General features: G+C 38.1%; 1 protein-coding gene across 4 annotated transcripts in view; it reads right to left on the bottom strand.

The window, feature by feature from the left end:
• Nucleotides 1-20,795, bottom strand: part of ARHGEF6 (Rac/Cdc42 guanine nucleotide exchange factor 6) — a 102,016-nt gene that overhangs the window by 65,339 nt on the left and 15,882 nt on the right. For all 4 annotated transcript variants that reach the window (XM_016216552.2, XM_016216553.2, XM_087813340.1 and 1 more), the window contains exons 3-5: nt 5,959-6,043; nt 2,819-2,943; nt 1,322-1,523 (exon numbers count right to left, since the gene is read on the bottom strand). In XM_016216552.2, the coding sequence (XP_016072038.1) occupies nt 1,322-1,523; nt 2,819-2,943; nt 5,959-6,043 (412 nt within the window). The remainder of the gene's footprint in view (nt 1-1,321; nt 1,524-2,818; nt 2,944-5,958; nt 6,044-20,795) is intronic.

The raw sequence follows: 20,795 nt of genomic DNA, 5'->3' as shown, positions 1-20,795 counted from the left end.
GTTCTAAGGAAAGGCAGCAAGTGCTGTGCCTTCTGCAGGTGAAGACAGAATCAGAAAACAAAGTCAGAGTAAACCTGGAAAGTTACTTAGAGATCCTAACAACCAGATTATACCAAATGAAAGATGTAGCAGAGGGGTGAAAATCAGATGTGGAAATCATCTAAACCGAGAAAATTCCAGGCAAGGCCTGTGAAATTACTTCAGGGCTCAAAAAAACTTCTCGGTTCCCAGTAATAAAAAATGCTAAGAAGTCTACATATACATATATAATCATAAATCTGTTGATAACATTTATTCCAATAAAGGAGGTTCTCTCCTCTTAATCCAACATAGAACACAGAAAAGTATGCAAACTAAATTTTATCTTAAATGTTTTAGGGAAAAGCTCCTAACAGTGGTTATCTGGGGAAGGGGGCAAAAGAGAGAGAAATTTTTATTATCTACATTATATATTTCTGTAATGTCTTAATCTATTTACAGTAAGCCTATAATTTTATTACTTAGTAATATTAATTTTGAGGCATTAAAAAGCAATAAAGACATATACAAAAAATAGCCAAGGAGCTAACAATTCAAAGGAGCCCTTGGGTAAATATTTTTGAAAAGTGAAGAGATATAATAATGTGAATGACTGAACACTATTTCATCTGTATCGTGAGATATTTCTATATATTGGGGTTTTTTTTGGTAAAATAGGCAGGGCCTACTTTCTTAAATAATAAAAAGCAAGGAAATTACCTAAGAAAACTTTAGAAAGACTACTGAAGAGCAATTAGATTTCACTTTCTGGGTATTATTATGAAAAATGTAAGCAGTTAGCAATATCCAATGAGTTAAGGGCAATCTTATCCAGAATCAAAGTAGCCAGACAGCTTCCTGTAGTCCTATGACTGTTATTTCTCAAACACATCTCTGAGGCATTTAGACTTAGGTCTGTTTAAAGAGCTTAGGGCTAAAAAAAGGAAGTAAGCACATGAGCTCTCTTATTATTGTATTCTGCCATGGTGATTCTTAGAGTAGCAAGAAGGACTATGTTACATGGGCTAGAATTAGTAGACAGAGGGGACATAGTTAAGGTGAAACAGTTGTCTTAGCTTTGAATTCTTTTGCTTTTTTAGTTTTTTGCTGCCTTAATGTAATATAAATACAACTTCATTTCAAAATATCTAATCACAGATTTTTCCAAGTTCTGTTCTAGTCTTATTTTTAACATACACATACAAACAGTTCCTGTTAACCAATTAAAACTACAAGATTTTCAGTAGAATACCAAGAAAGTGCATGAGTCACATTTTAAAAGGCTTTTAAAAGATTCACTTACCACTGGATTTAATTTCTCGGACATAATTACTAGGGAACCAGCCTGTTCTCCCATTTAATGTGCCTTCCCACCAGCCTCCTTCTTCAACTCTAGTGACGTAAATGATGTCCCCTTTACAGACTGACAGTTCATCTTCATTAGTCTGCTTAAAGTTGAATCTTGCCTTTACTATCAACTGGTGACTTCCATTTTCAGTCATCTCCTAGAGAAATAAAAGCCACACCAGATGAAGCACTGATCTAAATGAAGCAGGGGCAGAATTATACAAATTTAAGCAAATTAAGTGGGTGACCTAGGATGAAACCCCAGGTCCATCTCCATCTTGTGTTTTTAACTTATGAGTGGGCCTAACATGGATAGGCCTCAGGGGGATTAATAAACCCCTCAAAACTGTATGCAAACTTTGGGTGAGACTGTGTATTTTGGAGGGAGTCATAGCTTTCATTTTCCTCTCCCCCTACCAATTATCTAAAAATACTTATTTAAATGATCCAGGAAACAAAGGAGATGATACACTATTCCATTCTGCCTCTACACAACACATAGACATATCTTATGTAATTATATGACCAAAATTAGGTACTAACCTACTCTCATAAAATCTGCCTCCCACATCCCAATTACTAAGAATATCTTAAATTGGCTAAGACTTAGTCATATGCAAAGATCAATACCCTACAGTTACCTAAGTCAGGAGTTTTTAACCTATCACAAGCCCCTTTGAGAAGCTGATGAGCACAATTGAACTTTACCCAAAACACATATACCCCTAAGTTCATACACATAAGATTTTGCACACAGTTTGAGAGGGTCCAAAGAGTGTGGAACCATAATGTTCATGAGCTTCCCAAAGGGATCTGTGATCTCAAAAGGTTAAGTGCTTTGGAAGTAATTAAAGTGTTTTGGAAGTAATAGCTCATGATAGCTTAAAGCAAGTGGGTGGCATTGACAAGAAATATCTCAAAAGAGCAGAAGATGGGGAGATCCTTCCTAAGCAAAAACTCCTGTTAAGAACAAATGCAAAGATAACTGGGCTTTCCCAATATAGGAGCTCATCATAGGCCCAATATAAATACAAAGAGAAAAATAGAACGACAATAACAATGACAATAGCAAACAATATTGACTGCCTACTATGTGCCAGGAACTATTTAGTTCTCCTGGTAAACTAAGGGATAGGGGAAAGAACAGCAAACTGCCATCAAGAAGTAGTCATAATGACATATATGCATAGCACTCTTAGTTAAATAAGTTGTTCAATTTTAGGAAGAGACAGAATTTTGGGGCTTCAACCTCGATTTTCTGACTCTGTGCCCCACATGGCTTTGATTTGTTCCAGCAGACCAGCCTGAATTGGTGCTAGGTTTAAAATTAGTTTTCTCCAGACACTCCAAACAAGCAGGATGGCTATCTTACCACATATGGAAATTCACCCAGGTTATCGATCTAATTTCACGGACTTTAAAACAGGCAGGGGGAATTGGGGACTATACTTACCACTGCCTTTGACTGCCTTTGCAGCCTTGGAGCTGTGCTAGAAACTGCTCCCTGTGGGTTTGTCTGGGAACTATTAGCAGCACTAAGAGAAGAAGAACGTCCACATGGTCTTTCTGATAGCTGATCTGTGAAAAGAGGAAAAGGCACGGTAAAGGGAACCACTCATGTCAGAAAAAACATCTACAATATAACATTATCTTTCATGGGACATTATTAAAGGCAAACTGGCTGTAATTTTAACTGTTATCATTATGAATGTGCCCAGTGTATTTCATCCCCCCTCCGTTTTTGGTGGCCAACTTCTTTTTCTTAACCTTACTGGCCATTGCTCTCCAGTAGAATGAAAAACAGCGACAAAACCACATTTTCTCCTAACCCATGTCCCTACAACTCTTCCCTACTGAGCCAGTTGCAACAGTATGCCCTGTTATCCCAGGCAGAACTATATTGGTTACCAAACAGCTGTTTGTGGCTCTTATTACTTTGAAATATTTCAAATTTCTCTCTTTGTTTTTTGGCCCATAACTGAGTCGTTCTTTTCTTCCTCACATGTAACAATATGTGTGGCACATATAATGTAAAACCAACCTTTGCCTGGAGAGGGGAGGGAAGAACAAGAATGAGAGAGTGAGTGTGTCTGGGAAAGATGCAATCTTAACACTAGAATCATTTTTTTAAGTCAAACTCAAGAGTCTTCTCTTCCTTGAAATCTTGTGAAATTCGATCACACCAGCGCTGAGCTGGATGTTTTCAGTATGCTGAGAGTGTACTAAAGAGAGGAGCTGGCTTCTTGACAAATTCAAATGAAGGTTCTTTTCCTCTCCATTTATTTTTAAAAGATATAAACTGCAAAAGTCTAAAGCCCAAACATTCCCTAGGCGACAAGCTCAGTATCCAAGTAGTTTCCTTGATGCTGTTGGTTTTAACTTTCACCTCCTTGTATTTTATAAATATCTGTGGCGAGGGAAGAGACTGTAAAACTTGCTGGGAGAGTCTGGCAAAGGAACGTATAATTTGTATGGCATAATGTTAGAATTATACGGTTCTCCCTGCCCAGAACTGGAGAGTTGTCATGTGTGTTAAAAATAGTTACTTGAATTAGCTGTACTTTCTGCTCTACGCCTTGCAATAGCTCAAAAGCATTTTTTTCCAAATAGCAAAAGAACAACTTTGGAGAAGTATTTTTACATTTATTGCTATTATATACAGCTCTTTTGACTAAAACTATAATTACTTGATAGCTTCCTAGATGCTCCATCCTATTTGGAACTTGATTATATTGTCTGCTCTTCTTCCTCTAATTGTTTCACGTGGGTAAGTTGAATCTCCCTAAATAGATGGTAATTTTCTCAAAGGCAGGGACCATATCTTATATTTCCTTTATAGCACCTGGCAGTGCTGGGCACACACTCCGTTGACTTTCCAATAGCTGGAGCAGCAGAACCCGTGTTTGGGCATAAGGGCTCTAAAGTCAGTCAGATGTGAGTTTGAATCCCAGCTCTATCACTTGCTTTCTAGTGGGCAAGGGTGGGCCTGACTTTCCTTATCCATAATTTGGGCTTAATAATAATACTTAATAATAATACTACTCCCAGGGTTGTTTCAAAGATTGAATGAGACTACCTAAGGCTTGTAGGACAGCCTAAACCCCTGGTAAGGGCTCAAAGCATTTATGATTATTATTGCTCAGTTTCAGGTAAAATAACATATCACAGAAGGAGTAAAGTTATATTCTAAAGCAGCAATTTTCAACAAATGTGCCTCAAGAATTTTTAAGACATGCAATACCTGACTATTTAATCAGGAGCACTGACTTCTTTTCCCTTAGACTGTCAAGTAAAAAGTTGACAACAGTCAACACACCAATAGCCATCCGGTGTGAATGCCTGATTTGAACCATAAATATATAGGTCATATGATAGAGTTGCATCTTATTGGTCACATCACATAATAAGGTTGCATCTGATTGGTTAATTTTTTGTACCAGAAATACTTCTATACAAATATAAGCACCTGAATATTTTAAAAAGTTACTCTGGAACGAAAAGGATAGGTAATTTTTTTTCCTGTAAATCAATCAAAATTATACCTATTTTTGTCAGATCAGCAAAAATATATTTTTGGGTGTGCTGCAGAATTTTAGTAGTTAGTTTGTATGTGTCATGAGATGAAAAGGGTTGAAAATTGCTGCTCTAAGATAATCATCATTTTCTTCGAAATTACTAGGATTTATATTTAATATCTCCACTGTGGTGGGTATTAACATTTAAATAACTCTTTTCACTCACTATGAACCTGAGGTTTTATTGGTTCCTTTACAATGGAAAAAGACATGTAAAAATATGAGAAAAATGTCTCTAGTGGAGAAAGGGAAGTAACAGCTATAGTCTGTAAACTTCATGAAAAAGGGAACTGGTCTTTTCCTTTTTATTTTCTGTCTTGTTATACTCAGTTGCCTATTCAATAGCTTTGAATAAAATAGTTTCTTGATTCTTATCACTACATTAAGGGCATTAGAATGACATCTGTTGATAGGTACATTTAAATCCTAAACCATCGTGGACCTAACGGGTATTATGTTCAGTGAAATAAGCCAGTCAGAGAAAGATAAGTACCATATGATTTCACTCATATGTAGAATCTAATGAACAAAATGAATTAACAAGCAAAATAAAGACAGACTCATAGATAGAGAGCAGGGTGACAGTTGTTGGGGGTGGGGGAGTTAGAGGGATTGAACAAAAATTTAAAAAAAGAGAAAGTACTTGTGGACATGAACAACAATGTGGCGATTGCAGGGTGGGGGAGGAGCTGGAGAGGGTATGGGGGGATAAATGGTCATGGAAGGAAACTTGACTTGGGGTGGTGAACACACAGTACAGTACACAGACGATGTGTTGTGGAACTGTGCACCTGAAGCCTGTATAATTTTGTTAACCAGTGTCACCCCCCAAAAAATAAATAATAAATCCTAAACCATAAAAAATTAAAGCATTTGACACCCATTAGAGTTTACTGGGGGGAAGGGGAGAACTTTGCACCAATCAAACAATCCTGGCCACAGTTGGCTCCTTGGGTAATCAGAAACATGTGGATCCAAACATGTCAACCAGAACTCATAAATCACAAACCCTGCTTACCTTCTGTTGCCTTGCTGACAGCTAAAAGACTGCTCAGAACCTTGGAGAAATTGACCCCTGAATAAAGGTCATCAGGATCAAATACCTATGAGAAAGGAAATTGAAACTATAAGACACTTAAGTATTCAACTCAACAAACCCAACTATCAAAAGACCATTTCCTTTAGCTCTAAGAAGAAAAAAAAAAAAGTAAAACCCAAGACCCAAACCTCTGTATACCTTTTGGAGAAATGAAAGCAGCAGCTGAGCTGCCTAATGACATGTGGCAGGCCATCAGTGAGTTAGAGCAAGCAGTAATGGGAAATGAGAGCCAAGCTGAGAACGCAGGGCCCACCAGGAAATGCACAGTGCATACTCAGGCCCACTCTTCTAGTGTGAACATATAAATAACTCTTAGCCCAGTTACAGGAAACTTGTATGCATGGGTTACAGTTAATGCCCATCACCTACAGAATGTCCTTAATAGTAGACAAAAAAGAGGTGGAGCCTTTTTGACATTTTTTCATTTGTAAATTTTATTCGTTGTACTCAGTAGGGGCACTGTCAGCTGTGCCTTTCTCTCTGCTCTCTGTCCTCCCACTGCCACCCACTGGATCCCAACGCCTGTGATCCAAACTCCACATTGCCCAAACTTTGTACCCAAATCTGCCTTTGCTCCCAGCCCATTTCTGGTTTCTGCTGATTAATCTTGACCCCCTCAGCTCATCTTCATGGATTTGAACCTCTGCCTGCCTGAGCTTACAGATTCTTCCTCGTCTTAAGTGACTTTTCCAGATATGACTTCTGGCCTTCCTGATACTACTGAACTGTCAGCAACAAAACATTATAAATATATACAATATTTCATTCTGCCATTCTCAACCATCATTCTGATATGCCACTGTTCCTAGTGAAGATACCAGTCAGTTTTTGTTTTAAATAAAATTTACTAATTTTAAAATATATTCAACGTATTGAAATGTATCGAAACTTCTTCTAGTGTCATATATGTGTATGTGAAACTAGAAGTATTCTCAAGTACAGGCACAATCTATTAATCTGCCAGCCAATGATGCAGATATGTACATCTATAGGTAACTAGATGTCCACTTACTGAGTTTGCACCTTTTTTTGTCCCCCAAATGTGGTGATGAGAATAAAATGTACCTTTCCATGTGGGAAATGATTGGGCCTAACATTTTGAAGGATCTTCCTTCCCAATAGGTAGAGCCATTTGCTCCATTTTTAATCTGCCTATTTTCTGGGAGCCATGTCTAGACAAAATTTTATTTTCTTTGTGTGCATAACCTTGAAGACCTAAAATCCAACTATAGAATGAAAATATATAGAATCCATTTTTTTCAAATGAAAGGGCATCCCATATAGATAATATATGCAAATGTGAGCTTATAGCAGTCTGCCTGCTCTGGAATTCACAGTTCTACTATTCATTTAATCAATAAATACTTGGTGTTCAAACTCAAAATGATTAAAGAACACTTTCACATCTAAAAATGAGACATTAGTATATTTTTAGTAAAGGGCTAATGCCAATAATACTAAAGAGTTAAATGACATTATAATCCAAATATGTTTCTGAGTGCTACTATATATTTCGGAGTTTTCCAGGAATAAATTGATAGGCATTCTGTTTTAGTTTGCCAAAGCATGGTTGAAAAAGATCCAATAGATGCTGGTAAGAGTATCTGGTATCCCAGGGGATTCCAGACTTATTGACTCTCCCTTAACATAATAACATGTTTGCCAAAATAGTAACAAAGCAAAAAAAAAAATCATGTTTTTAGCTCACAATTCCTCATAGGAGTGTGAATATGTGTATGCATATGGATGCATTTGTTGGGTAGGTGTGGTGGACACGGGTAGAGTCTAAAATAATAAGCAGGCCTGGCTGGGCGTGGCTCAGCGGTTGAGTGTCGACCTAAGATCCAGGAGATCGGGGTTCGATTCCCGGTCAGGGCACATGCCCGGGTTGTGGCTCTATCCCCAGTCGGGGGCGTGCAGGAGGCAGCCGATCAATGACTCTCTCATCATTGATGTTTCTATCTCTCTCTCCCTCTCCTTTCCTCTCTCTGAAATCAGTAAGATATATTTTACAAAATAAAAATAAAATAATAAGCAGAAGTAAATATTAGTAGAATAAGGCACGAGACCAAAAGCTGTGATAAAAACCTCCTTCCGTTTTTTTATGATGCTCCTTATCCAGGTTAATTAGCTGCCTCTATGTGGCATCAGTGGCATTATTCACTTTCACCAGTACTTGACTAAATATGAGAACAAATAAACTGATGGAAAAATAAAACATGCATCAACAAGAGTCATTGAGTCTGCTTGAGGGAAATTGCCTGGACTATGCATAGTTTCCTTTTTAGAAAACTAGAGTTTACTCACAGACACTGTTCTTCTCACTGCAACCCTATTCTGTAACACTGGGAACTACACAGGAAGAAGTTGGAAGAGGTCTCTAGGGACTAGTAGAAAAGGCAACGCCTAAGGGTTATGATTTCAGAGCAATTGGAAGATTATATATAACCATGAACACTCTCCACTGCACCACACCCTTCCAAGCCTCAAATTGAATGCTACTGAAAATTCTACCCTAAACCTTTCTTCAGTGCACTTGAGATTGGTCCCCTGCTAAAATGGGAATATTATTTGGAGGGAGCACAACAATTTAAGCCATTATCAGTCTTTTATGCCTTACTGGAAATGAGGAGCATAAAACCAAGTTTAGAGATGATGATATGGAGAAAAGCTAAGGTCAGTGGTGCCCAACTGGGAAAAAGCAAGGGAGAACCCCCCAACATGGAGAGAAGTGTAAGGAGAACAAGGAAAGTAGATTACAGCACAGGCCATCTGCCTAGGACTAAGCCCAATCATTTATACATAGAAAATGGAAAACCAATACCCCTTTCCTATCTGCAAAGCACTCTGGGACTTGTTAAAAGGTAATGCAGTCCAAGCAGGGTGACTCAGTTGGTTGGAACATTGTCCCAAGCACGGAAGGGTCATGGGTCTGATTCCCAATCAGGGTGCATACACAAGTTGCAGGTTCTATCCCCAGTTGGGTCACATATGAGAGGCAACCAATCAATGTTCTCTCTCATGCTCCCTTCCTCTCTCTTTAAAGTCAACAAAAACGTATCTTCGGGTAAGGATTTTTTTTTTTAAGTTTACAAAAGAAAAAAAGGTAATGCAAATTTGCACATTTGTGCTATATGTGATGATACTCTTCTTCTGGTACTCTGTGCAAGCTTTGCTAGCCTGTTTAGCATGCTATGAAACTAAATTTTCTCTATACTTATTTTGGTCCAGAAATTAGCTGGTTAGTTCTAGTTGCATCTGTGAATGTCAGATGAACAACAAGATTCCCTCCCTCCATTTACGATGACTGTGATGCAGACAAGAAAAAAAGGACTACTTCTTAGGCTATTGCTAGACAGTTTCAAGGTCCCAGTCCTGCAATGGGATGAGGCAAGGTTCAAGTATAACAGCAACAACAACAAAAACATTTACTCTGCTCTGGGTAAGGTCTAATCCTACTTACATCAACAGCTCAAATCAGACAAAGCATTTAATTTTTAAATGTTTCCCCACGGTTTTTCATTTTGGACATCTATAATGACAGCAAAACTTATTTTCCATCCACTAAACACCAGGTGTTAATTTTGAATTGTTGGGGATCTGCCAGTATAAACTGCACAGAAGTTAATATTTGCATGGCTTTACAAATAGTTCCTTTTGGAGTAGTTTTCACTTTCAACATGTATGGTGTTTTATGATGTTTTCCCTAAATTAATAAACACAAGGAAGCACACAAGAAGAAACTCCCACAACCCCTTGTTCCATTATTTCACTAATTTTATAGCTACAATTTAATAATTTACTGATCCCTTCCTATGTGCTATGTGCTGACGCCATGTTTGGCAATGAAAGATAGATTAGATAGATGATAGATACATAGAGATAGATGATAGATAGATGATAGATAGATAGATAGATGATAGATAGATGATAGATAGATAGATATAGATAGATGATAGATTAGATGAGATATAGATAGATAGATGATAGATAGATGATAGATAGATAGATGATAGATGATAGATAGATAGATGATAGATAGATAGATAGATAGATAGATAGATAGATGATAGATGATAGATAGATGATGATAGATGACAGATAGATAGATGATAGATAGACAGATATAGATAGATAGATAGATGATAGATGATAGATGATGATAGATGACAGATAGATAGATGATAGATAGATAGATAGATATAGATAGATATAGATAGATGATAGATGATAGATAGATAGATGATAGATAGATAGATAGATAGATAGATAGAGATGATATAGATAGATGATAGATAGATAGATAGATAGATGATAGATGATAGATGATAGATAGATAGATGATAGATAGATAGATAGATAGATAGATAGATAGATAGATAGATAGATAGATGATAGATAGATGATAGATAGATAGATGATATATAGATAGATGATAGATAGATAGATGATAGATAGATAGACAGAGCTCCATCACTGCACTTGATTCTCCCAGCAAGCCTATAATGTGGCTACAATTATTTCCCTCATTTTATAGAAGAGTAAACTGAGACTCAGAGTACTTAAGTCACAAAGCAAGAAAGTGATGGAACCAATAAGTATACACAAGAAAGTATTGTGAGGGGTGTTTTAGTCCTGCATGCATACTTTATGTTTTCATGAGATATTTTAAAAAATGAAAAAGGGCCCGGCCGGGCGTGGCTCAGTGGTTGAGTGTCGACCTAGGATCCAAGCGATCGGGATTCGATTCCCGGTCAGGGCACAAGCCTGGGTTGCGGGCTGCAGCCGATCAATGATTCTCTCATCATTGATGTTTCTATCTCTCTCTCTCCCTCTCCTTTCCTCTCTCTGAAATCAATAAAGATATATATTTTTTTAATAAATAAATAAATAAATAAATAAATAAATAAATAAATAAATAAATAAAATAAAAAAGGAAAAAAGGAATCCATGGGTTTGTACATACAAAAAAATCCTTTGCTGCATGTATCATCTGCAGGAAGTTTGTTACAACCTCTAACAGTTAATTCAGCTAATCACGGCAAAGAGAAAATCTCCCACATAACAAGATTGTCTCCTCAGGGGTCAAGCCTAATTCCTGTGCAATCTCATTTCAAGGTGCAGCCCTGACCCAGCAGGGACCTTTTGCCAGAAGTAGGGAAGGGCTGCAATGAACTACTCTTATTTGTTCATTGGGTTCCACCTTGTAAGCCACCACCCATATTTGTGAGTTACTAGTTGGATGGGGGTCCAGCCCATGGTTACAGAACCAAGCTAAACCATTCCTTGGCATCATGCTCTAACCATCTAAGTTAACAGTCATAGCCCCAGCCACATTTTTGTTAAGAGAAGCCATGCCGTATACTAGCTCAGAACTGGGTGATGTCTCTAGTGTCCTGTGGCTTCATTCCCACTCAATCAACTTCCATTTAAAGTAAATTTAGGGCTTGAAGTGATCACAATAGGCTCTATCATTCAACTGTTAAACCTAATCAACTGAGAAGCCAGGCATTCAGTGGAACCACGTGGACATAGCTTATGTTTCCAGCCCATTAAAAAAAAAAGATTCCAAATATTTTAGGAACATTCCATCTCTCCCTTGTTCTTATTGTTCTTACTGAATAAAATCTTAAATTAACTTAGCCCATCTTGAATCCGATTTTCTAATTCTCACAGCTGAGCACACTGCCTTTGTTAACCCCTGAACTTTGGAGGAAATGTCATTACATAGTGCAACAGAGCAAGCAAATCTGAGCTGCTTAGTCATGTTTCACTGGGTGGCACTGCTCCTGGCTCTGTGAATGCAACCTGGGATGCTTCCACATAGCCCCTACAAAAAGTAGTCACAAGCTCAGCAATAAACAGTCCTCTAAGCTCAGAAATTAGATTCAACTAGCCATGGTATTCCACTTACTAGAATGCAGTGGATGGCATTTGTACCTGCCTGGTTTTAAATAATAACTGTTCCTATTTGATATGGAACAAACTTAAGAGAACAAACTTTACTCTCTACTCCTCTCTTATTTCCTTCCTTTCTCTGCATTTCAGCAATTTAGGTTAAACAAGATCTGACTTGTGCATGTAGCTGCAATAACATCGGTGTGTTTAAAAGAGCACTGGTGTGAGGGTCAGAAGACCTTGACTCCAATCCAAGACTTGTTACTGCTGAGCAGCTGTGAAGACCTTAGGAAAGCAACACCACTTTTTTGTGGCTCTGTTTCCCATGTGGAAAGTGAGAGATGTGCTGGCCCATCATCTGAATAGGAGTTCTCAAAGGCAGCATCATGGCAGTGTGCCCAAGGTCCAGAATCTGATCTTCAATTCTCAAGGCTCTTGAACCATCCAAGTTCACAAAAGGTCAATGCATAAACCAAAATGCCAATTTGCTAATTTTTACTTTAAAATGAAGCTTAAGAATATTGAACATTCTCATTTTATGACCAGATCACTTTCTCCCGATAGAGAATTCTACATGGAAAGCCAAATTAGAATTAGAGATTTGTTGGCTAATAAAGAATCAAAGCAAAGGGAGTCTGGGGTATCAGAGCCTACCATAATTGTGACTTGTTTATAAGTTGACTTTTTCAAAATGTAATTTTAAAATGACCTAATTATAAATTCTGGCTCTATCTTACTGCCACTGCCTGGTGGGACTTGGACTGTTATTGTAGACAGCTTTAACCATCTATGTTCTTTTGTCTCTGTGGCTTTACATATAATCACTTTGCATAACTATTATGAGCTTCTAGATTACTTGGACGTCATAGAATCCAGAACCAGGCAGTTCAGCTCCATAGAGATCCTATGACAGGAGCAAAGATCTGAGGGTAATCCTTCACTGCTCACTCCTCATTGCAATGTCACCAAACCCACTTCCTGATGGCCACCTCAGCATCTCTAACATCAATGTATCACACACTGTGACTTCCATCCTTCCTTGATACACTCCTTTAGGGAAAAAACACTTTCTCCACAACAGAGATTTATCTTCAGTTGAGAATTATTAAGTGTTCAGGAAAGAGGAGAATGAATGAGGAATGATATAGGCATCTTGGTGGGGACAGTCACAAGATTAAAAAGAGAAAGAGCAAGAACAACTGTCTTTGGGTAATCTCACCCAAAAGAGAACAGGCATAAAGGAAAGGGAAAGATAAAACCTCTTCTATCAATAATGCTTGTCAAGCCAAGAATAGGCAGTGGGAGGCCTAAAACCAGCTGCCCATCAGCCAGCCAGCCAGCCAATGTGGCCAGTCCCTCGTCCTCCTGTGCTCCTGTCACTAGGGCCTTTGCAGGAGCCATACTGGCTGCCAGTTTTGAAGGGGGGTGGAGGGGTGACGCTTCAGCTGCTGGAGCATCTGTGTGCCAGACCTGAGGATGTCCTCCCTGAGCCCCTCACCCCACCCCTTCAGAGAAAGGGACTTATTTGCTAGTGTTCCAAATTGGAATGCAGAACACATTTTCCCAGAGATAGAGCATCACACCTGCTACTTAGTCTCTGTGAGTTCTAATGTCAACCACATTAGTTATTAAGCAGGCTGTTGTGAGCCAGCCAGAAAACATAATCATCTCATAGGACCTTGTTTCTATGGAAAAATGTTTTCTGTGTGCCCAGCAATAACTTACAAATGATCTTTTGGAAAATAATCCATTTTTATATTGAAGAATGCCTGAATGTGTGGTCCCAAATCAATGTCCACATTCTTCGTTTTTCTTTGTCCTGTCAAATAAAGATGAACAAATGCCCTAGACATTCTGAGTGCTATTTATTTTAGAACTCTTCATGATGAGAGAACCAAGCGATATGTATAAAGACTATGAGAATATCCTCAGAAATTGTAACAGTCAAAAGTTCCTGCGTATGTAACAGTCCAGGGAGTTAAGAGGGAGACTCAGCTGTGAAGATAGCTCCTGCAGCCTCTGCTTTCCTAGGAGCCTACTATGATTTATGGTAAGAGCCTGAAAGTCTAGCAGAAGCAACTGCTTCATTATGACTTCCACATACAGGAGAGACAGGTGTTAAATGAACCCCACACAAAATTAAGGCAGGAGGAGGGCAATGAAAAAAGGAGCCCCTGCCGATTGCTTTAAGTAGAAGCTTCACTGGCAGTTTCATCTGCAGCCTTTCCTAAAGTCCTCTACTGACCTACCTCACATATTTTTCTTCTGAAAAGCTACAGTCTTACGGTCTGTAGAGATGCTGCACACTTAAGCCCTCAATCATTCACCACTGTAATACTCTCTATTTATTCTGTAGGTGTTAAGATTAGCCCTGGATTTCCTATTAGAAGGCAGACTCTCTGAAGTCCAAATTGCCTCCATAGCCCTGGCCCAGTATTCAACATATATGAGGCACTTGGTAAATAATCATTCATTGGTTGATCAACAGGATGTGCTGTCAGAGAAACTTAAATTGTGCCTAGAATATAAGCCCCACAAAGCCAGTTTTCAATAACCATTTTTACCTCTGTATCCTCAGTGTCTAGAAGAATGCCTGTCACATAGTAGTTGCTCAATTACTATTTAATGGATTAACGAATCTTTAGAAGCTCTCACCAATACATGATTAATCATAATCGAAGGAAAAGTATCGCTGAAACTACAGTAAAGTAAAAAAGAATTGCCCGGCCGGGCGTGGCTCAGCGGTTGAGCATCGACCTAGGATCCAGGATATCAGGGTTCGATTCCCAGTCAGGGCACATGCCCGGGTTGCGGGCTAGGCAGCCGGTCAGTGACTCTCTCATCGTTGATGTTCCTATCTCTCTCTCTCTCCCCCCTTCCTTTCATCTCTCTGAAATCAATAAGGATGTGTCTAAAAAAAAACAACAAAACAAAAAAGACTTATCTTTCCTTCTGTGACCACATGAATGGACCTTGAGGGTATTATGCTAAGTAAAATAAGTCAGACACAGAAAGATGAATACCACATGATTTCACTTATATGTGGAATCTAAAACACAAAACAAACAAAACCCAGATTCAGAGATACACAGAACAGATTGGTCATTGCCAGAGGGGAATGGGGTTAGAGGGGTGAAATGAGTGATTAAGTCATCAGATCTTGCCTGGCCGGGTGTGGCTCAGCAGTTGAGCATCGACCTAGGATCCAGGAGATCAAGGTTCGATTACCCAGTTGGGGCACATGCCCAGGTTGTGGGCTCGATCCCCAGTCGGGAGCCTGCAGGAGGCAGCCAATCAATGATGACTCTCTCTCCCTTCCTCTCTCTGAAATCAATAAAGATATATTTTTAAAAAAATCATCCAATCTTAAGGATTAAGAAGGACAAACTTACAGTTATAAAATAAGTAAGTCATGGGGATATAATGTACAGAATGGGGAATATAGTCAATAGTATTGTGTTTACTTTGTGAAGTGACAGACATTGTGGTGACCACTTCACAATGTACAGAAGTATCAAATCACTATGTTGCACACCTGAAACTAATATAATATTACATCTCAATTATATCTAAATAAAGAAATTGAAAGACATATATATTATTAAGGAAGAAAAAAATTCCATGCGACTTTCCAAGAAACATATTATCTAAAATAACATACACATGTACTCATCTGCAAAATTTAGCACTGTGACCATGAGGTGACCAAAGGTGCTTCAAACTCCATGTTTATGTATTTCATTGAGTTGTGTGCCATTTGTGGGCAAAGTCCACAATTTCTGGCCCATCCCAGACTCCTTTAAATCTCACAAAGCACCATGACCTAAGCATTGTAGAAAAGAAAAGCTGGGAAGAACTGTGGGGTTTTACTGCTTTGCTGGAGTTGGCTATACTTATTGAACTGTTTTATTATAAAATAGCTTAAATGAAAAACACTATAAGCCACACTTATCTGTTCATACTCTAAAACAGGCTCCAAGTTGTAGCCAGAGCACAATGGGACAGGAAAATATGGCAAAGTAACTCACAAGAAGCAAGAAAGATGTGGTGGGCAATTTGAAAGAGACTACAAATCACACACACAAAGTCCCTCTTATACCAGCTAAATGTGGGTAGGAAAGATGTTGTGCTAAAGTCACTACCACTTCCCTTATTGGAGATTACCTTCAATAACACATTTGGCACCCAGCCGGCATGGCTCAATGGTTTAGCATCTACCTAGGATCCGGGAGATTGGGGTTAAATTCCCAGTCAGGGCACATGCCCGGGTTTCGGGCTCTATCCCCAGTAGGGGGCGTACAGGAGGCAGCCGATCACTGACTCTCATCATTGATGTTTCTCTCTCTCTCCCTCTCCCTTCCTCTCTCTTTGAAATCAATAAAGACATATTTTAAAATATAAATAAATAAATAAATAAATAAATAAATAAATAAATAAATAATAAAACATTTGGCAATGATTTGGGCACTCCTTACTTAAGTCTATATGTGAGTCACTTTTTCAAAAGTGTGTCATTTTCAGAGATGCCCATCAATGTCTAATAGACATCAGTTAATTAATTAATTAGTTAATTATTTTTTCTCCATCTGATCGCAAACAAGATTTGTGCCTAGGAAATAATCCAAACATGGTAAGGTGGGTGGGTGTTTGAGAGCTCAGATACCAGAGACATTAGGAATGGTGCTTTCAGTTAATATCCATGTCTCTCAGCTTGTTGAAACCCAGCCTATAACTATCTACAAGATCAAGTTCACACTCTACAGGATAGCATTCATATTTCTTCTCAAGCTGGTTCAACTCTTAGCAAGCCCACCATTTACCATCATCTTCTCGTATGTCCTAGAATCCTTCACTTTCTACATTGTGCCTCTCTCTGATATGAAAAATGAAAAATTTCCCTCAACCATTTGAATCCTAGATGTCCTCAGGGCCCATCCTATGTCAAGCCTTTCCACAGGGTCTTCCCCAAACACTACACCTCAGTACACAAGGGGCTTCTATTCTTCTGAACACTGTATTATGCTCTAGACTCTGGAGCCACTAACTTGGATATCTAGCTATACACTGTTAAACTCCACTATTTCCCATGTACATGCTGCCTCTTTCCACAGTGTCTGGCACAGCACTCATCATATAGATTATGAATAAGTATTTGCTATTAGTCTTTCCTTTCAACCTAAAATTTAAAAAGATATTTCTTCCAAAAGAAATATCTTTGGCATGCCCTTCCCAGACTTCCGGAAAGACAGGAAAAGGGTCATTTTTTTTTTTCTGGTAGAACTTGGTAAATTGGGGCTCATATATATTCCATCACTTGGTAAAATGGATTCTTCCTTTTGAAGAATATGATTGAGGGAAGTGAAGAATACTGACACAGCATTTACCTCACCAAAAGGAAGCAATGTTATTGCCTGGGATCACTTTGAAGAATCAAAGTCACAGTCTTAATATGCAAATCTCACACCTTGAAAATGCAATGAAATTGAGAGACTTTGGGCAACGAAAGAAATAACAAGTGACCTGAGTACTAGAAAAGTAGATAAGGCCCGGCCGGGCATGGCTCAGCGGTTGAGCGTCGACCTAGGATCCAGGCGATCGGGGCTCGATTCCCGGTCAGGGCACAGGCCCGGGTTGCGGGCTTGATCCCCAGTCGAGGTCATGCAGGAGGCGGTTGATCAGTGACTCTCTCATCATTGATGTTTCTATCTCTCTCTCCCCCTCTCACTTCCTCTCTCTGAAATCAATAAAGATATATTTAAAAAAAAAAAAAAAAGTAGATAAGGTCTTCCATATGGCATTATGAGACCTAATATCTCATACCTTTAATTTTCTATTCCTTTTTCAATTTTTACAAGAGTGAAACAGGTACTCCAGTTTGGCATGAAGAAACTGAGTAATACTGTATTAGGGAAAACCCAGCTTTCTTTTTATCCTTATTTTCATTCACTAAAGAGTCATTTATATGAACAAAATTCAACTCTTGATAATCTACATATAGACTGTTAGATATATAGGGTGTCCTCCCAAAATGTATACACACTTTGAATGTTTGTTAACATAAAATTCATTTCAAAATTTAAAAGAATCTACAGAAATGAATAATTTTTTTGGTCAGTGCCTGTTTTTAAACTGATGACTTTTCTGGCCCAGACACTACTCATAACTCGAAGCAATGGAATTGCAAACATCAAGAATCATTTTGTTCCATATCTGTGCGCCCTCAATTTGTCAATTGTTGCCGGTTCTGCTGTAAACTTTATCTTTTATGTATCCCGATAAAAAAGTCGAGTGGATAAATTTTCTTTGTTCAAAGCTTAGCCTGGCTTCACTAATTATTTCAAATCAGTTAAACCTGAAAAGGTATGAAAATTAAGTGAGTTATCAACTGTTAAGGTGTGTATATATTTTGGGGAGACACCCTGTGTCCCAAAAACTGTATATACACTTTGAATAATTATAAAGGGAGTGTTTGTACTTCAACTGTGTTTTCAAACTTCCAGTAGCATTTTAGGATGGATTTCCTATGTTCAAAGCTTAGTCTGGCTGAAAAGAAAGAAACTTCAATTGAGCTATCAGCTGTTAAAGTGGGTATACCTGTTTTTGAGACACCCTGTAAAAACTATCTAAAATAAAATTTTAAAAATTCATCCATTTATTACCCACTAAAGAAATATTTATGAAATACCTGGTATATGACAGGCACTAACACATAAATTTGTTTTAAGATGAAAAAGAAAAGGATACTATATAAAATATGGCAAACAAAAAGTCACCTACAGGTGCACAAACTGCTAAGCCATTGTTTTCCACTCCATTGTTTTTCCTTGAAGGTGATTTTTTAAATCCCAAATCAAGATTTTCCCCAATTCACTACACATTCTCAAACACCAGCATGTCTTCAAACTGATTATATTACGGTACAAATGCTTATATACACATTCATAATGTTCATTTCCTAAAAGAAATGGTTAAATTTCTATTTTAGTAAAATACTACATTCTATTGATATTGCACATTAATTACACCTAAATAAATCTCTTGATTTACATACATTTCTCAGAAATCATTGGTAAATATCCCCAGTTTTCTGAAGACCTAGCCAAGAACAAATTACAAGACAGAATGTTCCTTAGCATCTAGGCCTGCTTCACAGACCGGGCTCTTCATAAAATATATTAAGAGCTTGACACCTTAATGACACCTCTTAAAATAATGCCCACACTTCCAAGGGGTAGAGAAGCCTGTATGTTACTGTCCAGGGCAAGACAAGTCCTTAATAACTCACTGCTTTGCAAACTGCTGCATTTCGTCTCACTTTAATTTAATTCCTTCTTTTCCCTATTGCCCTATTCAATCCCTCAACTGACATGTCTGATCTCTGTAATAATATTCAAGTCCCCAGGAAAGTATAAAGCTGGGATTTTACTCTATTTGTCTAAGCAGAACTTAATTAGGGAGGTAAATCTTCTGCCAGAAGTCAAGTGGAAATGATGCCTGAGTGTATGCTGTTTTGGATGATCCACATCTCGGAACCCACACAACCCCCTCTGTGTGGTAGGGTCCAGTTTGCCAAGGTATGACAAAGCCTGGAGCTAATCAAACAGGTGTCTGGTGTCATAAGTTTTTCTTCCAGACGACAGCAAAGGAAGTGGCAATATCAATGCTGAAATGCAGATATAGAGCAGCTTCTGGACTGCATGGACATATACCTCCTCTAAAAAGTTGGTAAGCAAAGGCCCTAAAACCGGCAAGTGCCCCTCACACTTCTTCATTTGCAATTCAAAAGCCAGATCTTCTTGCACATCCCTTTGGTGCAAACTCCAGTGTCATCACCAATGGCTCTGCGTACCTTATGCTTTGCTAGCAACTCTTCACCTCTCAGACTGATCCTTGGGGGCTGCCTCAGTGATAACATATGAGCAAATGAGAATGGGGGTGAAGTAGGAAATAGCTAGCCAAAATTGTATGGTTTTAATAAAGAGCTATATTGTGCTCAATTGCCCCCAGAAACAGCCTGGATTAGAATCAACATTAAAAACAAATTAGAGTGAGTTAGATTTAAAACAAAACAAGAAAACTTTTACATCTTCTGTCAGAAAGATTCAATTGATCAAATGTTCTAACAAAACACATTGGTTTTGGTATTATCAAGATACATTCAACCCATTCAGAAATGACCTGTTTCCTTTTCAAGTGTTACATACTTTTTATTTTCCCCCTCAACTGTGCCCAGTTCAACAGGTTTATTACTTTTTTCCTGGGGGCAAGGGGGAATGTTTTTGTTAGTCATCATTAAAAAAACACACATTTGTTGAATTATTTAACTAAAACAACATGCATCTTGCTCTGGGGTGTATTTTTGAATTTCAAGCTATTGTAATTATAAAATAAACATGTTTGCTTTAAAAGACATAAAAAGTAAACCACTTTATCCAGGTAAACATGAGAAACTGGAAATATTCTGTTTTCACATTCTTCTAGTTCATGCATAGACTAGAAAAGAGTGAAAAGCCTTCCTGAGTTTTCAATTCCACGAGGAATCTATCAAAACTGTTTCTATTATTAGCACACAAAATGGTAGCTAAAGAAGTTACTATGGTTAACAACTGAATAATTCATAGTCTCTGAAGAATTCAGTTGCTTTGTCTTCTCCAGTTCCTCTTTCAAACTGGATCCCCAAACATATTTCCAGTCCTGAGTTGCTATAAAAGACAACAACCATAAACAAATTGTTTTCAGCAGTTAAAAATTGGCCATGCTAAGCATTGACAACAGCAGCAAGACAAGCAGCTGGAGACTTAGCATGAACTTTTATAACCAATTCCTAAAACTCTTAAGATTGCACGTTTATTGTCAGA

The sequence above is a fragment of the Miniopterus natalensis genome, chromosome X (genome assembly GCF_054644295.1).
Source record: "Miniopterus natalensis isolate mMinNat1 chromosome X, mMinNat1.hap1, whole genome shotgun sequence".
In the NCBI taxonomy this organism is placed as follows: domain Eukaryota; kingdom Metazoa; phylum Chordata; class Mammalia; order Chiroptera; family Miniopteridae; genus Miniopterus; species Miniopterus natalensis.
The sequence above is the reverse complement of the archived record's forward strand: the minus strand, read 5'-3'. Positions and strand labels throughout refer to the sequence as shown.